Genomic DNA, 23578 nt, shown 5'->3' with positions numbered 1-23578 from the left:
TGGCCATTATGATAGTACAAGGTCGCACATAGGTCGCAACCTTCATCGAATGACCATAACTTCTTCATCCAAGTTCCGATTGAGGCGTACAAGGTACGGTACCCACACGAAGCTATTTCAAAGACGAAGATAACGATAGTAAGATAAAAGAATTTGGACATTGTCTTAATAGGAAACGAACAGTTTGAATCAGACCGGAAAACCTGACATGAGAAAATGGCAACCGACAATAAAGTTCGTGACATTACATGAACTTTTTAAAGTTCGTGGGAAAAACCAGAATTCATGGAAAGTTGTTAACTTTAAAAGCAGTTACCCCTAAAATACTTGTAATCTTGTTATTTTCTTTAAAAATACGAAGATAACGATAGTAAGATAAAAGAATTTGGACATTGTCTTAATAGGAAACGAACAGTTTGAATCAGACCGGAAAACCTGACATGAGAAAATGGTAACCGACAATAAAGTTCGTGACGTTACATGAACTTTTTAAAGTTCGTGGGAAAAATCGGAATTCATGGAAAGTTGTTAACTTTAAAAGCAGTTACCCCTAAAATACTTGTAATCTTGTTATTTTCTTTAAAAATACGAAGATAACGATAGTAAGATAAAAGAATTTGGACATTGTCTTAATAGGAAACGAACAGTTTGAATCAGACCGGAAAACCTGACATGAGAAAATGGCAACCGACAATAAAGTTCGTGACATTACATGAACTTTTTAAAGTTCGTGGGAAAAACCGGAATTCATGGAAAATTGTTAACTTTAAAAGCAGTTACCCCTAAAATACTTGTAATCTTGTTATTTTCTTTAAAAATAGATCGATAATAGTTGCCTAACTTGTTGGTCGGAGGATAAACGTTTAATCAACTAAGTTGGACTTCAGTCTTCAGGCTTAAATCATCTTGGTTGGTTAAAATTTCAAAATTCTAACTATTTTACCTCTTAAAACTGGTCCATTGTATATTCCTTTTTTTTTCAGAAATATGGTTATACTAATTTCAAAGAACGCCACATATTCATATACTAAAACTTCAAAGTCTTTGTGGTACTCGATTAAAATTATGAAAAATGTAAAAATATGTATCATGATAAGCTTTTAAAATTGTAAGATAGGCTTATTACGATATCAAATTAAACTTATAATTACAAAAGTTGATAAGGATAAGGAAAATGAGGAGAAAATAAACATAATGAAATAACATATTTCTTGCCGCATTTTAAGTTTAATGCTATATATTATTCACATATTACATAAATATATTCATAATTTTTTAATTCAATTGAAGAGCTGCTAATTATGAAAAACTCATCTAGACATAAGATAAATAGAAGTACAAAATGAACACTGCCAATTTATTAATTTTGTCATACACAGACATGGATAGAACTGTCAAAGAAAACTTATTTAGATAGTAGTAGCATGCATTACTTAATAGTGATAACAATAGACAAGATATAGTCCACAAACAGATGGAGCATAAACAGGCAGTAGTGAATGGTGTTTTTACTGAGCAGCTGTCTTCCCGTTGCTGTCGTATGCAGAGGCGTGGACACCGAGGGCTGCTCGACCGGAGGGGTCCAGATTCTTGGACCATGCTGCATCCCACTCCACAGCCTTTGCAGTGCTGCACGCCACGCTTGGACCACCTGGCACAGTAGATCTCGCAGAGTTCTGTTCAAAACGATGAGTCAGTCTCGGACACAAAGAAGACAACGACTGACAGAAAATAAGTGACTGACCTTAGGGAAGAAGCGCTCGAAGATAGTCCTGTAAAGGTATGCCTCTTTTGTAGTTGGAGTATTCTCAGGGTAGACGAAACTAGCTTTGTCTAGCATCGAGTCTGTAACCTGTTCCAGAGTTGTCCAGATATGTTTAAGTTTAACATCGAAACTGCAGCAGAAACGGTATTATCACAACGGGAGAGGCAGTTTCGTACCTGTTGGTCAGCATGGTCTTTCAGACCATCAATCCAGCTGTATCCAACGCCATCGCTGAACTGTTCTTTCTGTCTGTACAAAATGTGCTGAAAACCCACAAAAGGAGTGAGCTTCTAACCAATCACCGTGTGTCGGAATGTTTTCACTGTTTTATAAAAGAATAGATGCAGACCTTTGGCAAATATGGACTCTGCTCATCATCAAATGCATTGCGTAGAACCCACTTCTCAATTCTTCCAAGATCGGGTCTTATCTGCAAAAAAGGAGAGCTAAACTCTTCAGATTCAATGCAGAGAATCACGCGTGAAACAGAAAGGGATCACCGGATCCCATCTCACCATTTTCCATTCTGGATCGATACCCATTGCAACATTGATGAATTCCTTGTCTAAGAAGGGAACACGAGCTTCAACACCCCATGCGGAAGTTGATTTGTTAGCTCTCAAACAGTCATAAAGATGAAGAGCTTTGATCTGCATAGTAAAGCAGAACATCATTGTTTTTTCTTAAAGTGTGAAGCATGAGGATATCCCGAAACTCCCAAAACAATTTATGAACATAAACATAAAATACATCACATGTTTATACCTTTCTACATGTTTCATGGTGAAGCTCCTCCTTGTTGGGCGCCTTGTGAAAATACAGATAACCTCCAAATATTTCATCAGATCCTTCACCGGAAAGTACCATCTTTACTCCCAGTGATTTGATTTTCCGAGACATGAGAAACATTGGCGTACTGGCCCTGATTGTAGTTACATCATAGGTCTCAATATGATATATGACCTCCTCTAATGCATCTATTCCTTCCTAATTTGGCAATAAAAGTTAAAATTTTAATTGAATAAACAAATAAAATGGAATATAAGAATCATCCATCCTGAAATTGGAACGATATTATGTAAATAAATCCATACGTAGTGAAATAATTACCTGCACTGTGAAATGGAACTCATGGTGACGAGTACCAAGGTAATCTGCCACTTCTCTGGCAGCTCCCAAATCAGGAGAACCCTGTCAAGGATATTGATGCTTGTCATCAGTAGAAACAAACAAGGATTGACTTGAATGAAACGGAAATAATTGAATCCTTAAAGACGAAAAACACAATCTGTGCTTGAGCTCAGAGAGGCAAGGAGTCATGTGTATACATTGACCAGTTCATAATATCATAGATTCCCATCCTTATTTTCCATGTCACAAGATATTGAAAAGATCATAAGAGATTGTTATCACCTTTAACCCCACACAAAATGTATGCAATTGTGACCCCCATTGTGCGGCTGCTGAATCTGCCAAATAGCGGGAAGCAACCGAAGCAACAAGAGATGAGTCAAGTCCACCAGATAGAAGAACACCAAATGGTACATCCGTCATAAGTCTCTTGATAACAGCCTGCAATAGTAAAGTCAATAAATCATTAGTATTTTTTTCATTTTAGAAAAACAAACAAACAGTGAAGGAAAGCAGTATCAAGAGTCTGCAATGACTTGAAAAACGTAACTCCTGCGTAAAAGAATCTCATAGGTTCCTCACTACCATGAGCTGATAAAAGGTTCTAGAAATGTTCAAGGTTCAGTGTTACAAATCACTGACTCGGTTAATGCAAAGGTAGAGAAACAGGGTGTCAACAAATGGACAGGGATGGAGAAGCTGGAACACAATATAGGGGCGTGAAAGAGATATTGACTAGTCAATAAGGGCTAAGATTTGGAAGAAGATGCCTCAATAACCTCAAGAAGAAAATACTAACCTTCTCAAAGGCCTGTCGCAGTACAAGGGGATCATAAGGTCCTGAAGGTATGGGGGACGCTGGGTTCCACCATGGTGGGTTGTACCATCTTTGTACCCCTCCTGCAATAATCATTTAATGTCTAATTTAATCTGCTAGCCGTTAGATCTTGCAAGCTCCCAACATCTTAACATATAAAAATTGCGAAAAAACCCCAACTCACTCCCACAAAATCGGATAGTAGCAGCAAGCTATCCATTATATATCATCTTATGAGGAAGTACCATACAGACAAAATATAGGATGATTTCTTTACTAGTACATATCGCAAAATAGACAAGATGGATGGATTGATTCAGTTTCATAGTACCCTCAATAATGTTCAGTACTATCAACTAAATGATAATTTCGAGGAATAATACAGTAACAGGATGGATCTTTAACTCTTCATATGTTTCACCAACAATGACTGTTGCACAGGCAAGACTGAAAACAAGTGCAATACGATTACAGAAAATCGGATACCATCAACTTAATTGGATTCGTACACCACAAATTCCAAAATACTTACCAGTTTTGCTTGAGTATACATGTCCAGGAGGAAAAGTCATGAACCGCTCACAATCATCACTTATAGCTTTCATTTCTGAAGCAAACCAAGTAGATCCTGTAGAATACTCAGCAGTTAAGGGCAGAAAAAAGACATAATATTAATTTTACATCAAGGGTGTTATGCTAGGGGACAGGATCAATTGATACAGGAAATAAGGGGAAATACCAAAAAGAAGGCTTTTTGCCTCTCCAGAACAATAACTAAGCATCCTATCATACAACACCTATTAAATTTTGAAATATTCCCTGAAGACTCTGGTGAGCAGACATGCCATAAACAATAATACAAGGGAAAAAGCCATATACCGTCAAGACCCCAGCCATAATAGAGTGGTGTAATACCAATGGCATCCCGAGCAGCAATAAAACTGTTATCACGTGTGTCAAGAAGCACAAAAGAAAACATTCCATCTAACATATTCACAAAGTCTTCTCCATAGTCTTCATACTGGATTAACAGTGAGAAGTGTCAGTCTGTGCAACCGTGTAACTTTTAAAATTATGAAATTCCAGGGGGAATATGCAGCATATATATTACTATGAGACAGTGGTTAACATATAGGACAGTGCAAAGTTTAGGTACTTACTAAATGGGCTATAACTTCACAATCACTACCAGTTCTGAATTGATGAGACTTCAGTTTCTCCCTTAGTTCTTTATGGTTGTATATTTCTCCATTAACCTAATATCACAAGGAGAGATATGGGGAAAGAACACAGTTAAATTTTAACAAAAGAAGCTAAGAGAAACTACTGCAGAGTTTGGTAATCAACTTCTAGAGATGTCATGTTTATATACAGTGTTTCACCTACCGCCACGACAATTGTTTTGTCTTCGTTGTACAGAGGTTGATCCCCGGAGGCAGGATCAACAATAGCTAAACGCTGATGAGCAAGATAACAATCCTTATGGTGGTGCAACCCACTCCAATCAGGTCCTCTGTGTCGCAACCTAAAGTAAGCAAAACCAAATAACAAGACTCGTTAGGAACGTCCGAATGAATTGAATTTACTGTTTTCGAACAGGTCACGATGATATTCAGCTCTTTAGCAGTTAAATTACCAGAGTGAAAAGGGATGAAGTGTCATCAATTATCATTACTAATTTTGTAAATATGCGATGGAAACAATTGTATACATGTGAATCTGAATTCTACTTGCAATTATCACATGCTCAGTTTGTAGAATTTTCACAATCCATCAGAGACTAGCTATAATTTCATTTCCCTATAATCAAAATTCAATCTTGAATCAATACAGCTACATAGAATCATGAATTAGCATTGAATTATACCACATTTCGCACAACAACTAGGCTCCGGCGGAGCGAAGATACAATCAAATCAATCAACCAATAAACTAAATAAAACAAACTCATTCACTAAAATAAAACATTCACAATGCAATGAGACATATCCATCTCCACACAACCTACACAAAACATAAAATGAAACAGAAATTATACCTTGACGACAGCTCAATAATCCTGGAGCGTTTCTTCTGGGAGTTGTCAGCAACGCCAAACACAGCTAGAATTCCACACATAGTTGCGCGTGTTTGCTGTAAGCTGCTTCTCTTCCTCTATATATGTATGTAGTGTATCTGCTTGCCGATGCCTCCTCTTTGAAAAGGAGGCTCAAAGATAGAGAGAGAGATAACAGAGAAAGCGCGAGGCAGCAGCGGTTAGAAATGGAGGCTGACTAGCTGAGACCACTGTCCATTTTATGCAGAGTATGGGATGATCTCGACCGTTCATCTCAAACGGATTCCTAAAGATTCCTTGATTTAATTAGGGTTTGATCACGTTTAATTTATGAAGATTCAATTTCTGTGGGGCCTATTCCCCCCTTTGACAAATATGGAATTTGAACTAATTTTGTGGATGAACTAATTTACCCAAATTACTTAATTAGTGATTTATTCTGACTTTGTAATTAATCAATATTTTTGAATTCCGATAAAGTGACACTATCGGACGTCAAACTGTAGGTACTGAAACAACATCATATTCTACTAAATTAAATATTGTACTTACTTCCATCTCATTTTTCATTTTTTATCATTTAGTATCTCATTGTAACTAAATATTACTACATCGTTTTGGTTAATATTCGATAGGGTAATATAATTAAGTTGTCGATAATATAGCGCCAAAATTTTGATTAGTTGCAAAACAAAATAAATCAATAGTTTGATTACAATATATTTTTATATTTAAAACGTAATATCGGCAAAAGATTAAAAGAAATTTGCAAGGAAATTAGCATTATCAAAATCAAATTTTTTTTCAACTACTATTATACTGAAATCCGTTGTGTATATTTATATTATTGTTACGCTTGTATGGCCAATTGAAGTAAGGAGATTCCACTTAAGCAAATGTAAAACCATAATAAAGGCTAGCATTGAACGGCATATTATTTTATGGTGTCATATTTGCCATTTGGTTATTTTAAAATTCATTTTCAGTTTGAAATTAACTTGATATCTGTGTATTGTTAAGTCTCGTTATATAGGATTCCAGGTAAGTATTGGCCAGCTTGCGAACCACATAATATAAAAAGAATAAATCACATTTTCAAAAATAAAGGGGTAGAATTTTTCATAATATACTCCCTCCGTCTCCGTCTGCGAATAAGAGTCCCGTTTTTCCATTTTAGTCCGTCCGCAAATAGGAGTCCTGGTTCACTTTTACTATAAATGGTAATAGGGTCTCACCTTCACATAACTCATTTCACTCACATTTCATTTAAAACTAGTAGTATATACAAGTGGAACCACTATTCCACTAACTTTTTTCTACCCACTTTTCTTAACATTTTTTAAAACCCGTGCGGCCTTGGAATGAGATTCCTAATGGCGGACAAAGGGAGTATATTCTTTCCGTTCAAGAAAATGACATTGACAGTGATCAATACGAATCTTAATGCAAAACTAGTAAAATATAAAAAATATTAAGAACAATTTAAAATATTGTTTGGTGAAAAATAAAATCCTCATTATCTACTTATATTCATAGTTCATTATCGAATATTCTTATTTTTTTTCTCATTGTTGGATATTTCATTGTTCAATATTCACAACAAAAAAAGTTTAATAAAGGGAGAGTTATGAGAGAAATAGATATAGATATATAATAAGAGAAAAAAAATTATAAAAAGTATAGACTATTGTGATCTTAAAGTCGTCCACTCCATTTCAATTAATTTGAGATTAATACTCCCTCCGTTTCATAGTAATGGAGGCGTTTCTTTTCAGCATGAAGATTAATGAAAAAGGTAAAAAGATGAAGAGAGAAAAAAGTAAGAGAGAGTAAAGTAGGTGTGGAAAAATGTGTTGACTTTTACTAAAAAGGGAAATAACTCTATTACTATAGAACGTACCAAAATGACAAAATTACTCTATTACTATGGAACGGAGGGAGTAATATATTACTACCTCCGTCCTTGAAATTTTGACACAATTTATCATTTCGGTCCGTCCTTGAAAGTTTGACACACTTCACTTTTTATCATTTTCCACTAACTCATTCCTACTCACATTTTATTATAAAACTAATATACTTTAAAAGTAAGACCCACATACCACCAACTTTTTCAACTCACTTTTCATTACATTTCTTAAAGCCCGTGTCGGATCAAAGTCTGTCAATATTTGGAGGACGGAGGTAGTATGTAATTATTTATTGCACCACAGAAATTCTAGATACAAACAGTACCCCTCCAAATTCGTACTAAATCTTTTCATATAATATCATATAATCATGTTTCCATCTTATTCATATATATTAATGCTAAAAATGATCAAAAGATAGAAACAATATCTTTTCATAATTTGATGTGCTAATATAGAATTAATTTTCAACAAATATTTTGACTATTAACGGCCTGTACGACGTCGTGGCAGCCAAAAACGACCGTCTTCACATATCCCCAAAGAATGAAAAAAGCTTCCAATTTAGGCATAATTTATTTTTCTTTTGCTCTCTTCGACGCCTCGGATCTCCGATCGCCGCATCAATGGCGATCGGTAAGCTCCAGACGAAGAAGCCCGCCCCGATCAATCCCAATCTCAACCCCAATCCCAATGCCACCTCAAAGGTCTGGCTCTTTTCCTTGCTGCTAACGATGCAGTACGGTGCTCAGCCTCTCATCTCCAAACGTTTCACCAGGTTTGATTAATTATTGCTTTTTACCAGTGCTTTGTTTAGTGAATGCGTGCGTGGTTGTCGTAGTCGCCTCATTGTTGCTAATTTTGATGATTATTAGGAGTGATCAACATTTTGTGATAAAAGGTGAATTGCTCCATCAGTTAGGGTGTCTGTTTGAAATTGGATGAAATTTGATGATATGATGAGGTGAATGTTGTTATTGTGGTGATATTAAAGGTTCTGAATAAATATATCTGTTTCATATGATTGGTGCATGTGAGATTATGTTTGGAGGGGCAATGTGTTTGCTTGTGGTTTGGGGAAGGAATTCAGAATGGTTGGCCAAACTTTGCTTTTTCAGTTTAATTGGTGGAGATGAGTTTCATGGATATTCAAGATTAGTCACAGGAGCTATTAATTCGTGTTGCACTCTCGACCACCCTTTCATTGAACATTATCTGTGCAACTCACAACTCACACAATTCTAAGCTCATTCAAATACTAAATCAGCTCAGCAATCAAACAGAGAAGCAACAAACCAATTTCATAAAAAACGCCCAAAGTTTAACACGAGGACGTGTTGTTCCATTCTCTCCTTTATATCCTGCTCACAAGCGCCTCTCTCCTATTTCTCTCTCTTGGTTGTTAGATAAGATTATCCAGTTGTCTTCCGTTATCTCAACTGACGTGGCACTCGTTCCCAGCTCACTCTTACGTGGCGTCCCTCTTCTTATTCAATTTGTGATTGTAACAACTCGCTTATGAGTTATGAGACTGCAAACAGAGTGTGATTTCTGCTTTAAAATTAGTTATTCTTTACAGTATAAGCTGGATTGCAACGTTCCCTTCCTTTTGTTTGTTGGTTTATGGCTCTTTGATTGAAATCGTCTGTAGACGGTGTCATGGTGGGTGTTCTAATTTGGATTTGAAAGGGTATCGTTTATTAGAGCCGTCTCATGTGGTTATTACTAGTAAACTGAGCTATATATTTAGTGTTCGTGAAAGCTGAAAGCCTGAAACTGTTGCATATAGAAATAAATAGGTCTGCAACTTAACGCTCATTCATGTTTTCTTCTTGGTGCAGCCGGGAAGTTATTGTGACTTCGTCAGTTTTAGCATGTGAGTTGGTAAAGGTAACTTTCGCTCCCAGCATTCCATATAACCCGTTTCTCACGATCTATGGCTCTTATTGAGTTGCATTTGGCGGTGTGATAGGTGATTTGTGCCCTGTTTCTTTTGGCAAAAGATGGAAGTCTGAGAAAGGTATTCAAAGAATGGACTTTGGTTGGCTCTTTAACTGCTTCAGGACTACCAGCAGCCATCTATGCCCTGCAAAACAGCTTGCTGCAGATCTCATATAAAAATCTTGATTCACTCACATTCTCAATGCTGAACCAGACAAAACTCTTTTTCACAGCATTTTTCACTTATATGATATTAAGGTACTCCCCTATTCGGATAAGCCGTATATCTAAAACCTGTGTAGGCTATAGTTCTTTCTCCATTGAAATAGTATCTCGTACAGTTAGAAGTTACCAACCTCCCAAATTTTCGTACTTTTATAACTGGTAATAAAGATTGTAGTTGCTCAGACTGAACGGCATTGCTGTACTCTGAAATGCAATTTTATGCCCCTTCTAAGTTAACTTAGACATACATAAGTGTGACCTCTGCTTTAGGGTTGACTCTTTATCATAAGTCAAACAAGTGATATTCTTGTGAGTTAAAGCTTAGAGCTCTAATTTCTTTTGTTTGGTAATCTGACAGACAGAAGCAGTCCATTCAACAAATTGGGGCTCTATTTATATTGATCATTGCTGCTGTCCTTCTAAGCGTCGGCGAAGGATCTAGTAAAGCATCTAGTGCTAAGAACCCTGATGAAATATTATTCTATGGAATTGTTCCCGTGCTGGTGGCTTCTGTACTCTCTGGCCTGGCCTCTGCACTGTGTCAGTGGGCTTCTCAAGTAATCAAATGCCTTTGTGTTTCTAAAGTTCTATATCTTATTGAATTTGCCTTTCTCATGTCCATCTTTTCTGGTACAGGTTAAGAAACACGCATCTTACTTGATGACTGTGGAGATGTCCATAATTGGGAGCCTTTGCTTACTAGCCAGTGCTTACAAGTCTCCAGATGGTTTGGCTATCAGAGAGCTTGGCTTCTTTCATGGGTGGACTACATGGACATGGGTAAATCCTTTATCATTGTAGCTCGTTGGTCATCTAATACAGCCTTGGTTTTTATATCTATCACTAGATGCACAGGCCATGAGTGATCGCCTCAGCTTGTCAAAACTAATATTTATTTCTGCTTCTGATAATTGAAGTGCAATGATAATTACTATATTCAGCACTGTAATAGATGCTCCATAGAGTGCTGCATATAAGTGCTTTCACATGTTAGAAATGCCCCATTTGTTTGCTAAAATACAATAATGCTTAATGCCTCATCAAATATAGTCATGTTTATTAGGTTAAATTTCAATGATTTTATGAGATTTTTAGCATTTTCGTGCTTTAAAGTTTCAATATGTCTTCTTGTTCAGATTCCTGTCATACTCAATGCTGTCGGTGGAATTCTTGTCGGTCTTCTGACAACGTATGCTGGTGGCGTTCGGAAGGTGAGTTAAAGAGAAATTTATGTTTAGCCAAAATTTAGGCCCTAATTTTCCAGCATTCTAAATATTTTATTACTGTAAGATGCATAGTCCCGTCTTTACGCTGATTTGATTATAGTGGATTTCGGATACTGAAGGCCTGGACCATCTCGATTTTAATATCTTTTCGGATTCAAAACATTGTTTTAGGCTTCACATTAATCACACAAATGGATGCTAGTATTCACACTTGAATAGTCTTTGTCTATCCACAATCATTAATTTGGATAACATTATCTTTTACTGATATTTTGTAAACTCTATATGCATGCAGGGTTTTGTCATTGTTTCCGCGCTTCTTGTCACGGCTCTGCTTCAATTTGTCTTTGATGGTATACCCCCGTCCCCATTCTGTCTTGTGGCTCTCCCATTGGTTGCCACTAGCATATCGATATACCAAAAGTACCCATACCGTGTCAAAAAGAAAGAGTCATAAGCTCCACAGCAGACTCTATAACATTAGGAGAGTCAGGGAACAGGCAACTATACCTCGTTGGCTCGTTCGATCTCATGAATGGATGCCAGGCATCAGTGCAGCGAGGAATATCGCTCACGTTTTCGAGGAGCTTGCTCATTTACTCATAGGACAATATACTGAATAGGGCATGTGTTATGTGTGTACTAATATTGTCTGGTGTACCTACTGATTTTTATGTGTATCTGTTAAAGGAGAAAATTTATGAGAAGTAGTTTCTTTATATTCATCAATTCTGACTTCATATTCTCTTGAATAGCTGTCACTTTTTTCAGCTCTACTTTGGAAACATAGTAGAATGAGATAGAGTGGAATTTCAAGCTGAACATTTTCCAAATTTCTTCTCTCCCACCTTATTGTTCAAATCTGTATCAATTTCTTCAATAACATTAATTCAGTAAAGGCTAAAGATAACTTTGAAGAAAATTTTGGCGAATTCAACAATAGAAAAAAGAAAAAATAAAGAGGATGGGCCGGCCTTAGCACATCGCCACCCTCAAGTGTGTCCGTCACTGAATGAAGAAGTCTTTCTTGTTGTAGTTCGGATTGGGCCGAATTTGTGTATACGAATATCCCACATGTGTCCGCAGCATATTCTTATCAAACAGTAGAGTTAAGGTTTAGGGAGACGTTCAAATGAAAGGTTTTTTACTATAAAATGAAGATCTCTGGTAGATGCATCTCTCATGAAATAAGACTAATTTTAATATTTACGTAGTTATTTTATACATTCTATCGAAATATTTTCAGGTTCTCATAATTCAAATAAAATTTATTTTAACTCACCCATATTTGTATATGCATGTATGTATAATTGAATAAGATTACATAAAATTAAAATTGTATATTGAATAACACTCAAAGTGGTTAAGTTAGTGATTTGAGCTGAGTCGCAATCCACGTGAGTTGAGTGTGAGTGCATTGCATGACTTATAACTGCAAAATTCCCAAACCTTTCCTACATGTCTACGATTCGTTTTCATTTTCTTCGCCCCAAACCCTCTCTCTTTCTTCAATATTTTCCATAAATTTCTCCAACCTCTCCGATTGCCAGATTTAGATCCGATCTTTGGCATCGTCGTTGCTTCTCCAATGGCGGTGGTGTCACCGTTAGCCAAGTACAAACTGGTGTTCATCGGCGATCAATCCGTCGGAAAAACTAGCATCATCACCCGTTTCATGTACGACAAATTCGACACCACCTATCAGGTATCGTTTTCTGTGTATTTCTCCGATTATGTTTTCAATTATTAGTCCTCAATTTCATCGTTTCATGAATTCTCTGTTATCGAATTTCGATATTGAGTAGCTGTGCGGATTTATGAGTGATGCGATATCGTCGTTGGAGGATATTAGCATTTGTAATTGCAGAAGATGCTGATGATTTCTTAACTGTTGATTGTGATTTTGTCGATATTTAGTAGCTGTGCGGATTTATGAGTGATGATCGTCGTTGGAGGATATTAGCGTTTGTAATTGCAGAATATGATGATTTATTGACTCTGGAATGTGATTTTGTTTTTTCGTTCCTTTTGTTTTGGTTATGCAGGCCACTATAGGCATCGATTTCTTGTCAAAGACTATGTATCTTGAAGATCGAACAGTTCGCTTGCAACTTTGGTAAATATTTTTGTTTTTCAGTTAGTGCTATGTATCGCGGTGCAGTCTGTTTTAAATGATGTGTGAATTTACTCCAATTTGTTGATTAAATCAAGTTGTGATGTTGTATAGTCCTAAATTATTGAATTCAGAGTTTAATATTATGATCTCACCATATCTATCTTGTTTATAATGCTAAAATGATGGTGATTACAGGGATACTGCTGGACAAGAAAGATTTAGAAGTCTTATCCCGAGCTACATCCGAGATTCTTCAGTGGCAGTGGTGGTCTACGACGTTGCCAGTAAGTAACTAGCGTTGAAGAGGCTCCTCTGCTATTAATCTTGAATTCCTTTTCTATTTAGATTTGCATATAGACTTGTCCATCTCATTTTTGTTGAAAGAACCTCATTAAGATTCTATTTGGATTTTCAGAGTAGGATTATGTTTCTTTCATCACAGGATGAACTAATGAATTATAAACCCTAACTAATAAAGTTTGTTTAGAATGCTATTGGTTCAAGTCAGTTTTATGTCCTATTACTATAGTTATGTATCATCATAAACTTTGATGGTGTATCGGCTTAGATTATCAAGCGTGTACCTTAGGTTGCTTCACGACGTAAAATTTGTGAGTTTCAGTTATTCTCTGGTTTGGTTTCTCACTTGCAGATCGCCAGTCGTTTATAAACACTACAAAGTGGATTGAAGAAGTGAGAACCGAACGTGGTGGTGATGTTATTATTGTTCTTGTAGGAAACAAAACTGATCTTGTTGACAAAAGGTGAGATTTCCCCTCTTTCTATATGGTGTCTCTCAAGTTTCTGATGTGTTTAGATTCATTACTCCCCTATTCTGCGAAAAACTGTTCGTTTACTCCAAAAAAAAGAATTTTTATGTATCATCTATGAGAAATAATTTGCAATGTTTCTGATTCTGGCAATTTCAGTGACTAAAATACGATCATTTATATGATGATATTGCTTGTGATTTCCCTTGCAGACAAGTTTCCATCGAAGAAGGAGATAACAAGGCTCGTGAAATCGGTATCATGTTCTTGGAAACTAGTGCAAAAGCTGGTTTCAATATAAAGGTAAGATCTTCTTCCATGCTACTACTTGTTGCTTCAAAAAGTCACTCAACGTTATTGCTTAAGAAAAGATATACTAGTGTATACCTGGTGTGAATCCTGATTGGGTACTGAAAATGCAGCCACTGTTTCGGAAAATAGCATCTGCGTTGCCAGGGATGGAGACGCTTTCGTCAACAAACAAGGAGGACATGGTCGACGTGAACTTGAAGTCTAATGCAAATTCTTCCCAGTCACAGCAGCAAGGAGGCGGCTGTGCGTGCTAGAATTAGGTGAGACGGGAGCAGGGGAGAAGCAAACAACATTAACATTTTTTGGATTACATGCTTAAATCTCTTTGTTCTGGTTGGGGATGTAGACTGCTTCGCTTAGAATTTTGGTTATTGTACTCTTGAACTAGTGCATGTATTTATTCTTCTCTCTCTCTCTCTTCGAATTTAACTTTGTTTGTGGGAAAATCTTACTATTGTTTGTGGCCATGACCAATGCTTTGTAATTTCTGAAACACGGGTGACATGGGGACGTAATAGAGGGGATCTCATCAACTTGTTCCGACTTAACGTAATAAGCTCATGAGCTTGGTCTAACTTCACGTCTGAAAACGAAAGACGACTTCCATCTACAAGTTTAACCACCCGACAAGTTAGCTCTCCCTGAAAAGTATATGATCCAATTGCACCTTCTAGTACGACTTCACTCCAGTCACTAGCCTTGCCTCCGGCCTCCCCATTCCAAAAATACATAATGAAAACTTTTTTAACGATTCTATTAGAACAGATTCTTGGTTTATTCTTTATCTAATAGTAATAAGTTAATATTGCAAAACTTGCATGGAATTATCACTAGAGACTGGATTTTTGCATACAGGAGAAGATTGAACGGGGATATGTTGACTGAAGTGCAGTTTCAGGTCGTCTAATATGTACACTAATGAAAAACTTACAAAGCAGGACCAAGAATCGAAAATAATCAGCACGATGTAGAGAAAAGAAAGCTACTGTTTATAAAGAGATCCTTTCACAAAGGATTGCAAAAATTTGGCAGAAAACATTCATGCATTGCCATATCCGTCACTGATTAGCCTCACTCTCAGCGTCAGATAAATTAGAATGATCGTTCCCACGCTAGACCTGGACAAAAAAGAAAACAGCTGTTGGATTTCGCATAAGAATTTTAAGAATCATGATAAAAAAAAAAGATTATAAACAGAAGAGAAAGCACTAGTTTATAGAAGCACGCATTGAGAGCGCAACAAGACTCCGAGATAAGTTGCAATCATCTTACTTGCTCCCTATTCGGGCGAGCACAGGTGTATGCTTTGGTAGGCTTAAAAATGGCATAGCCCATTGACAATCAAAGATATGCAGACTATAATTCAACCATTGAAATCAAAGATTTTTCTATCTAGTTACACATTTTCTTAATCTAATTCCTACAGTTCTTTGATGTGTATATGACACAGCACTAACTGTGCTAGGTTTCAGAAGCTAAAGCATTCACGAGTGACAAATATATGCGATTGACCCTGTCAAGAGGGAGCTGCTGGATATTGGTTTTATTGATAAGAAGTCAAAAAACATCAAAAATTTATTAAGCACACTAAATTGGTTGAAACTTGAAAAAAAATATAGGCACAGTTTCATATCCTAGTTTATTGAAGACTCTTTGCCCAATGCTTTGTCTCCATCGTCACACTTACTCTTACTCTTACTCTCCCGATAACAAAAGAAATTTTTCAATCTTGCATAAATTAAAATTAGCCTCTTCAATAACCAAAGTACAGTATATGCTTTGAGCTTACATGACTGAGAACAGGAGAAGTACTCTTCTTGAGTTGAATGATTGAGATCGCTTGTATTTCCTTGACCTGCTAGAAGCTATATCGTAGACTCTTTCTGCCATAAGGAATGTTAAATTGTTAACCTTAGAGCACAAGTCATATTATGGAAAATACTAGATGAAGAAGCAAGATAGTATGATTAAGCTCAAATCAAATTACGTGTACAAACATAGTTACTCTTAAAATGACAGAAGAAAGTAAAAATGTGGAACTAGCATGACTGTGTAATGAATACTATCACATTTTAATCACATGAGTTCTAAATTTTGTGTAATTTAGAGTGAGTTTGCATTTGCTATGATCACAATTACCACAACTACTCTAAAGCTATGCATTTGTGTGTGTGCAGGGGTCAATTTGTTTTAATTACATAAGTACATTTCTTCTGATTTGCGTTATTAGTAAACAGGCACTCGTCTGGAGGATAAGTAAACAGATTTAACAAATGGTGTGTATTTGACATCTGGCTTGTTAGAGAAATAGTGCGGAAGTTTCATTGCCTACATGTGTAACCTCAGTGCTACGAAAAGATCCAGATTGCAATATAATAATCATCACAAGAGTGCATAAATGGATAGGGCTTCACTGCTCAACTACCTCTTGAAGTGAACTTGGGTAACTCAATTCCATGGTTCATCAAGAGCTGCATGAATTTCCCTCCCATATGTAAGCAGATATCTCTAGGTAATGCCTTCTGCATAACAATCAGTTGTTTACTTCTAGTCAAAGAATGGCAGGATCCAGTGGTATCATAGTTAAACACCATCATCAGTGAGAGCATAAAACCACTTTTCTTATTAAGTAACATTTCCAAGGACATACAGCCATAAAAGCATAAGCAACAGGAACAAAGAGACGTACCGGTAAAGAATCATCAGACTTTAAATTACCAACAGTTTTGTCGTCGGACTTGATACTTTCTGCCATTCCTTTCTCAATATCTATATCCAAGACACATGGTGCATAATTGTTCACTTCATCCACCTGTAGGTTGGTATGGTTGTGCAAACCAGGTTTAGAATTTAAAAACAGCTGACTTTGCATCACTTTAGGCGCTTCTGAAAAGTTTATTTTTGAGGATGGCTCATACTGCTGGTCAGTGGAGCCTCCATCGTCCAAAACAACAACACTGTGGACATTTTGGCACTGGGAAAGCAGTAGTCGATGTCATTCTCATATCATACAACTCAAAGAGTAGAATGCAGAAGTAAAGAGCCAAGAACCTCATCAATATGATATCAGAAAGGAAAAGAGAAAACGACATAATCAAAAATATTAACAACATTAAGAAAAGGAATAAGTGAATCCAATGAAAGTTGAGGGTGGTCATTTATGCCACAGTACATAAATTTAAAATGAAGTTTGCATCTATTTCTTATCCAAGTTTTGCATGATTAAATGTGAACAGTGGGCATTCTTGCTAACACAAAAGCACAGGAGGAGTGGAAAAAATTCGTAACCCAAAGTTCGAGTAATGCATAATGCACACACACACACTAAACAATTTTCAGGGCATGCATAGAAATTATCCTAAAAAATGTCTATGAAGATGGAAGCTAAAAGCTTAGGAAAGTTGATGCATTACACTATGCTCATAGCTATTATCTCTTAGCCTCATTGGCAACCACACTTACTCAGATATCTGAAAGAATGTCTGGGTGATATACTCTATGGTGCATTTGCTTAGTCATATATACTGAATGAAATTTTCTTGAACCACAAAAAATAATGGTTATACGATGATGATTTTCTAGGTGACAAAATATCTCTTTCTTGACGATGAATTTTAATGCGACAAAACGCCTTATTATCAAAGCAAATGTTAATAGCAACAGTGGAGCACAGAAGTACACATGAACACTAGGACATCAATTATATTTCAGCTCGTGCAGAATTCAATCCTCGAGACGTATACACCCACACTGCCACAAGAATGAGCAAGCAACAAGTCACACCGGAACAGGATTTACATTCTGTAGCCAGAACATTCGATAACGATATTTAAAGAGTGGTTAATTGTGGCCAAGCATAACCTCTTTGGCTGCGTCTGCTCCAGCCAAAAAATAAAAGCTCATCCTATTACTTTTTTGTCCTATTTCCCGATGGCATTCATTGCACTTTGCCAATTGCAAGTTTTACCACAGTCAAAATAGATTGTGATTTCCAAACTCGCTCCATTCAAATGTTAAAAAAAAAAATCATAAAAAACAAAAACAGAGAAGCGGCGTAGAGCTCTGAAAAATCAATCCAGATTAAAAACTGCATCGCGAAGTTATCTTCTGTGCTCAATCTTATGTCTATCAATCCGAGTCAACGGCAAATCCTCAGCCTCAGAAAATCAAACGAAAACAGCGAAACTATAAACATTTAGAATCAATTGCGCCAAATCTCCAAGGAAAACAATCAGCATTCGTAAATACATCTAGAGCTAAGTAGCTTACAATCAAGTTAATCGCACTCAGGAAATCAGAAAAAAAAACTGAATCACAAGCACAACTTCGAATTCGAAATGCTTAAACTAAACGCCGCAAAATCGGACGGAAATGCAGCTCAATCTGAAGTAGAACGGAAATGCGGATGCTAAAAGAGATTCAAATCTCACCTCCTCGCAGGAATTGACCGCCATTGCAGAAGCGCGAGAAAGAGAGATGAGATTCAGAAGTCAGAGAGAGCTTAAACTTTCTGTGTGCGGTCTGTTGAAGGAATCATATTCAAGCTGTTTTGCATGTATGCATCTATATCTCAGCAACCGTCTGTATATATATATATAGATACAGATATAAATGTGTGTGTGTGTGTGTTCTTGGTGTTTGGAAAGAGCCGAAATGCCAGGTAAGCTACTGATCACGACAAACATTTTCTGCTTTTTATCTTTTTTTTTTATATAAATATTTTGTTTTGGACGCATATGCCCTTGATAATGGTGTATATGACCGTTTACATTTGCACTTCGATAACAAAAAAAATCTATATCCGTCCACGAAAAATTAGTAGAACGTTACGAGTTTTACTATAAAATTGATAAAGTAAAATAGAAATAGAATTTAAAATTCCATTGGTAAAAATGAAACCCAACTGCACTATAAAATTAGTAAAGTAAAATAGAAATAGAATTTAAAATTCCATTGGTAAAAATGAAACCCAACTGCACATTTGGTACGTGGTGAATGTAAGATGCATATTTACAATACTTTATGAAAATAAATTGCAATGGCTCTAGACTAACATTTTAATTCATTTGAGATATACTTTTACTTTTTGGTACTCCTATACGTATTTCCTATTTCACCTCTTTTAAGTCTCATTGACAAATTCAACTATTTCTATTTATTCTTATTTCTCTCTTTTCTCATTGCTCTCTTTGACTTTTCCTTTCATTTATCTTTGTAGTTCCTTTGGTGATAAGTTTTATATAATCTTGAAAATATTCCTTTATACAGATTTTATATGGATCAAGTGGGTGTGTTATATTGTTAACTTTTTAAGTTGCTGATTTTGCTAACTCTTTAACGCAATCTATTAAAAATATTACCGCAATGACATTAAAATATCAACACATAATATCAACACAATATATTGTAATGTCAACAAAATTATGTATTGACATTTTTAATACACTACGTTTATGAGTTATACTCTGCGACTTAAGAAAATTAGCAATTGATAATAGCCCTAAATCAAAGTATATTATATAAAATTTATCGAGTAGTCAACTCTCGGAGCACAAAATTTTATCCTCAAGAGCCAAATAATTAATGTGGGTTGCATTTCAAATTTTTTCGTGCCTTCATTTTAGTACACCAGCTAAGCCATTTCCACTAATATTAAATATTATTTTAATTTAAAGTTAATGCGTCGTAAATTTCTAAATAAAGAGAGGGGTATTTTCCTTGTATTTCCCTCAATCCAAGAAAGGGTAAAGAGAATGAAATAAGTGAAATGAAAGAAGTACTTATATTCATGAATAAGTGCACTGTTATATTTTTAACATGATTGTACTACATTAGTCAATTGTGGAATTGGATTAATGTGGATGGCATATAGCAGCATGTGAACTGGAAATTTACCTTTATAGTACCATTGTTCTGGTCCAATCAAATCCCATGCAATCAATGACGGAAGTAGGCCGGTCGACGGTCGAGGGTCGACCGATCGCACCGTCAGTCCATGAGTATTAAAAAAGTCCACTCCCACATCTATTACAAATAGTCGTGATAGTGAATCGCATATGTTTCAGTTTAAAATTCATAAAGTAGAAGAAAGATAGATTTTTTTTATTATTATTGTGTTATTACAAAGTAATGGACTCGTCTCATCTGAGAAATAAACTTATCAAAAGTAGAAAATGACTAATTTGTATGAATAACCCAAAATGAAAAAATACACTTATGATTATGGACATTAATATTAACTTTTGAATTTTTTAGACTACCCAAAACGAAAAAAATGGAGATTGACTATGAATGGACAAAGAAATTTTGAAATTATAATTGTCAAAGAGTCGAGTCACGGGATCTCAACTATTTCAACGATTTCTCTTTCAATAATTGGTGTTGTTATCAAATCATCAAATTGATACGAACTCACAAGTTTTACTATTTATATTTTGTCGCTTCTAATAGAAACCATATTCCTATATGTAGCTTTCTTCATTTTCACAACTTATTTTGAAAATTTGAAATTATACTCTTTATAACAGGATCAATGCCAAATAATTAGACGTTAAATAGGCTCACTAGGAAGAAGAGAAAAATTAATCACCTTTAATAACTGCTATTGTTTTAAATTAACAAAGATGTGAGCTTGTATTAGTTAAATTTATTTGGGTTTTATATTTTAATTACGTTTCAAAAAGTTTATGATGAGCTTTCTCCAACAAAAGTTAGTGTGTGTGGGTGTTATAATGTGATTATAGCAAACAAAGCCCTCAAATAGAGGTGGCGAGAAAGGTACTCATCATTCATGCATTCTTAATTATCATCATAATTATAATTAGCCAACCTATGAGACTAATCATTTATACCTAACCTTTTCATTCTTTTAGCAAAATAATTTTGTACTCCTATTCACTAACTCAACTTAAGGTTATAAGTTTTTTTTATTTGAACATATAGAAATTTATGAGGTTTCAATTTAAAATCCTTTGATGATAGAAGGTAAGCTATGAGACTAATATATAATTTCAGATTTTCTAATTTAGATATGAGATATTATTTGTTACTATGTTACACGATATTGTGAAATATACATAAGATTAATCCAATAATATTAGCTAAGTTACAATGACTTCAATCTAAACTATCCCTAATATATATTATGAGCTACTATCTAGATGTGGACAAGTCTAATATACATTTATTCAAGAATTATTCAACTAGGCATGGACCTTTGGTATGTGTTTGGCATTGATATGTCAATGTAAACACATGCACCAAACAACAAAGCAAATTAGCAAATACACCAAAATAGAAAGACAACTCATTGACCAAATACAACCCAATTAACCCTAACCATAAAGGGACTTTCTAACTTTTCCTTTGTTTTTTATGCATGTTTCATGTGATTATTGCATGTCATGTGAAATTACATGCTCAATTTGTCCTTTAACTAATGTTGGTATCGTTAAATAATTTTTTTAGTAAGGAAAAATATGTAGAGATCAAATCTATATTGTACTTACTCTAGTTTATGCACGTATTGTCATCTTAGTATTTAATTTTGTTCATTATTTCTCACATATAAGAAAATAGTTAATCAAATAACCTATTTGATCATCATTTTTTATTTTTATCGACGGTGTCATGTTGTAATTCACATAATATTATGCTATTGTCATAATTATTTTATTTAAAATAAATATTTTTAATACTTCTTGAACTTGAGATTTGTAATATTTTCATTAGCTTCTTGGGCCAAATTATCTTGCATTGTTGATCTATATGTGATAAACTTTGTTGAAATTTGTTATTTATTCAATAACTTCCTGGGCCAATTTATCTTGCATTGTAGTATCATTATAAATGGGCTGATAATTTACGTGGATCAGATTAACCCAGACAAACATAAATCAAAATGTATTTAGAAATTTGTTGATTAGCTATGACTAATTATCTTATGATTATACATCTAGGTTTTGGGTTGAATCTTATAAACCAAATCCAAAACAAATTTAATCTCAGATACAATCTTGCAAACCGAACACACCTTAGAGCATCCACAATAAGAATAGGCCAGCCATAGACCAGCCACTCTCTCTCTCTGCCACGTCATCAGCACTAAAAATCCACCTGCCACATCAGCATTTTACTCAGATAGACTAGCCTTAGGCCAGCCGCAATAAAAATAATTCAAAAATAACTACATTTACGGAATTAAACACAAAATACGGAATTAAATTTACGACACATATACGGGAAAAATTCGTTAATTTTATTTAAATAAAAAAAGTACATTAACTAAAAATAAAAAAAATTACATAATAAAAAAAAATCCGGACTTCCACACACGAGCCACCTCCCCACTCTACTCCTCATTAATTTATTAAAAAATACATTAAAAAATGTTAGTATGCCTTGAATCCGTTATAGTTTGCCGCTAGCCGAACGGGGCCTGACGCTATGACATGTTTCTGTTTTTAGGTCTTAATTCTGTGTGCCTATTTTAAAATTATATAATTAAAAAAATCATAAAAAAATACATTAAAAATACAATAAAAAATGTATAAAAAATGCAATAAATAAAAAAATTAAAAAATAGCGCTGGCCAATCGACACGCCACAATGGCGGCCAGCGCCCTCAAATCGGCTAGCCCACGCCGATTTTTTCGCCGATTCGCGACTGGCCGATTTCAATAGTTCGGCTAACCGACCGGCTAGCGACCCGAATCGGCTAGCCGGTGGGCTAGCCACTTTGTGGATGCTCTTATAGAATTGAATATTCAAGACCACTGGAAAACATGTAAACCTTATCACCAATTTAATGTTGAAGGCCTATACATAATTTTGAAAATCTGGATGTAGATATCTCATAACAATGACCAATTGTTGTCTCCATTTGCAACAAAAAAAAAACTTAGTTTTCAGCATTTATTGTTGTCATCTTTAATGTTTTATTGGGCATCGTTTTTTAATAAACATATGAACATAATTTTAAAATGGCATGTTATTGGGGATTCGAATTCAAGACCTTTTGCTTCAAACATTAATCACTCTACAGTTAGATCAACTTACACCAGTAATCGTTCTTTTGATATCATATTCAAGTGTTTTATTAATTTTCAATAGTGTAGTTATAATGTGTGCAAAATTAGATGGGAAGATGATAATATGAGATCCTAGAATGTTAAGAGACACAATATATTATACACTGTACTTTGTTCTTTATACATACATGAAGACTACATTTCACTAAGGTGGAAAATGAACAACATCACATACATATATGATATTAATCCAACACATCTCGTTAAGTACTATACCTTG

The 23578-nt window shown here is 35.2% G+C and overlaps 4 protein-coding genes across 5 annotated transcripts; 2 read left to right on the top strand and 2 right to left on the bottom strand.

Moving 5' to 3' along the window:
* Positions 1-1336: 1336 nt before the first annotated feature.
* LOC125215617 (asparagine synthetase [glutamine-hydrolyzing] 2) lies at positions 1337-5980 on the bottom strand. Its single transcript, XM_048117088.1, has 14 exons — positions 5752-5980; positions 5100-5238; positions 4874-4969; positions 4593-4734; positions 4246-4341; positions 3696-3796; positions 3179-3337; positions 2876-2956; positions 2531-2752; positions 2281-2415; positions 2115-2195; positions 1942-2028; positions 1745-1852; positions 1337-1676 (listed from the first exon to the last, which is right to left on the bottom strand). The coding sequence occupies exons 1-14, from the start codon at positions 5829-5831 to the stop codon at positions 1509-1511; spliced, it is 1695 nt and encodes a 564-aa protein (XP_047973045.1). The 5' UTR covers positions 5832-5980; the 3' UTR covers positions 1337-1508.
* A 2273-nt stretch (positions 5981-8253) lies between these two features.
* On the top strand, positions 8254-11800 carry LOC125210879 (UDP-N-acetylglucosamine transporter ROCK1). Its single transcript, XM_048110498.1, has 7 exons — positions 8254-8457; positions 9521-9569; positions 9652-9878; positions 10204-10402; positions 10482-10625; positions 10982-11056; positions 11367-11800. Exons 1-7 carry the CDS (start codon positions 8306-8308, stop codon positions 11526-11528), a joined length of 1008 nt encoding a protein of 335 aa, XP_047966455.1. The 5' UTR covers positions 8254-8305; the 3' UTR covers positions 11529-11800.
* Positions 11801-12492: 692 nt separating this feature from the next.
* Positions 12493-14698, top strand: LOC125216010 (ras-related protein RABH1e). The gene is made up of 6 exons (XM_048117610.1): positions 12493-12776; positions 13117-13187; positions 13383-13471; positions 13840-13951; positions 14170-14260; positions 14380-14698. Exons 1-6 carry the CDS (start codon positions 12660-12662, stop codon positions 14521-14523), a joined length of 624 nt encoding a protein of 207 aa, XP_047973567.1. The 5' UTR covers positions 12493-12659; the 3' UTR covers positions 14524-14698.
* Positions 14699-15128: 430 nt separating this feature from the next.
* On the bottom strand, positions 15129-18900 carry LOC125211863. 2 transcript variants are annotated; one of them, XM_048111811.1, is made up of 5 exons: positions 18700-18900; positions 16959-17243; positions 16695-16791; positions 16059-16152; positions 15129-15387 (listed from the first exon to the last, which is right to left on the bottom strand). In XM_048111811.1, exons 1-5 carry the CDS (start codon positions 18721-18723, stop codon positions 15309-15311), a joined length of 579 nt encoding a protein of 192 aa, XP_047967768.1. In that variant the 5' UTR covers positions 18724-18900; the 3' UTR covers positions 15129-15308. The 2 variants fall into 2 exon arrangements, with proteins under 2 accessions (XP_047967768.1, XP_047967767.1); XM_048111810.1 differs by lacking the exon at positions 18700-18900 and adding an exon at positions 17683-17749.
* Between the last annotated feature and the right edge of the window lie 4678 nt (positions 18901-23578).

Source organism: Salvia hispanica, chromosome 3, assembly GCF_023119035.1.
Source record: "Salvia hispanica cultivar TCC Black 2014 chromosome 3, UniMelb_Shisp_WGS_1.0, whole genome shotgun sequence".
NCBI lineage: Eukaryota > Viridiplantae > Streptophyta > Magnoliopsida > Lamiales > Lamiaceae > Salvia > Salvia hispanica.
The sequence above is the reverse complement of the archived record's forward strand: the minus strand, read 5'-3'. Positions and strand labels throughout refer to the sequence as shown.

What these genes read in the sequence shown, in the direction of transcription:
- LOC125215617 (XM_048117088.1), bottom strand. Translation starts at nt 5,831, where the DNA reads ATGTGTGGAATTCTAGCTGTGTTTGGCGTTGCTGACAACTCCCAGAAG. An exon ending in ATTATTGAGCTGTCGTCAAG is followed by an intron (nt 5,239 to 5,751) that starts GTATAATTTCTG and finishes TGCTTACTTTAG; the next exon opens with GTTGCGACACAGAGGACCTG. An exon ending in TCGAGCGCTTCTTCCCTAAG is followed by an intron (nt 1,677 to 1,744) that starts GTCAGTCACTTA and finishes CGTTTTGAACAG; the next exon opens with AACTCTGCGAGATCTACTGT.
- LOC125211863 (XM_048111810.1), bottom strand. Translation starts at nt 17,715, where the DNA reads ATGAGGCTAAGAGATAATAGCTATGAGCATAGT. An exon ending in ATAATAGCTATGAGCATAGT is followed by an intron (nt 17,244 to 17,682) that starts GTAATGCATCAA and finishes CTGCTTTCCCAG; the next exon opens with TGCCAAAATGTCCACAGTGT. An exon ending in ACCCAAGTTCACTTCAAGAG is followed by an intron (nt 16,153 to 16,694) that starts GTAGTTGAGCAG and finishes TCCTTATGGCAG; the next exon opens with AAAGAGTCTACGATATAGCT.
- LOC125216010 (XM_048117610.1), top strand. Translation starts at nt 12,660, where the DNA reads ATGGCGGTGGTGTCACCGTTAGCCAAGTACAAACTGGTGTTCATCGGC. An exon ending in GGTGGTCTACGACGTTGCCA is followed by an intron (nt 13,472 to 13,839) that starts GTAAGTAACTAG and finishes TCTCACTTGCAG; the next exon opens with ATCGCCAGTCGTTTATAAAC. An exon ending in ACTGATCTTGTTGACAAAAG is followed by an intron (nt 13,952 to 14,169) that starts GTGAGATTTCCC and finishes TTTCCCTTGCAG; the next exon opens with ACAAGTTTCCATCGAAGAAG.
- LOC125210879 (XM_048110498.1), top strand. Translation starts at nt 8,306, where the DNA reads ATGGCGATCGGTAAGCTCCAGACGAAGAAGCCCGCCCCGATCAATCCC. An exon ending in TAGCATGTGAGTTGGTAAAG is followed by an intron (nt 9,570 to 9,651) that starts GTAACTTTCGCT and finishes GCGGTGTGATAG; the next exon opens with GTGATTTGTGCCCTGTTTCT. An exon ending in GGTGGACTACATGGACATGG is followed by an intron (nt 10,626 to 10,981) that starts GTAAATCCTTTA and finishes CTTCTTGTTCAG; the next exon opens with ATTCCTGTCATACTCAATGC.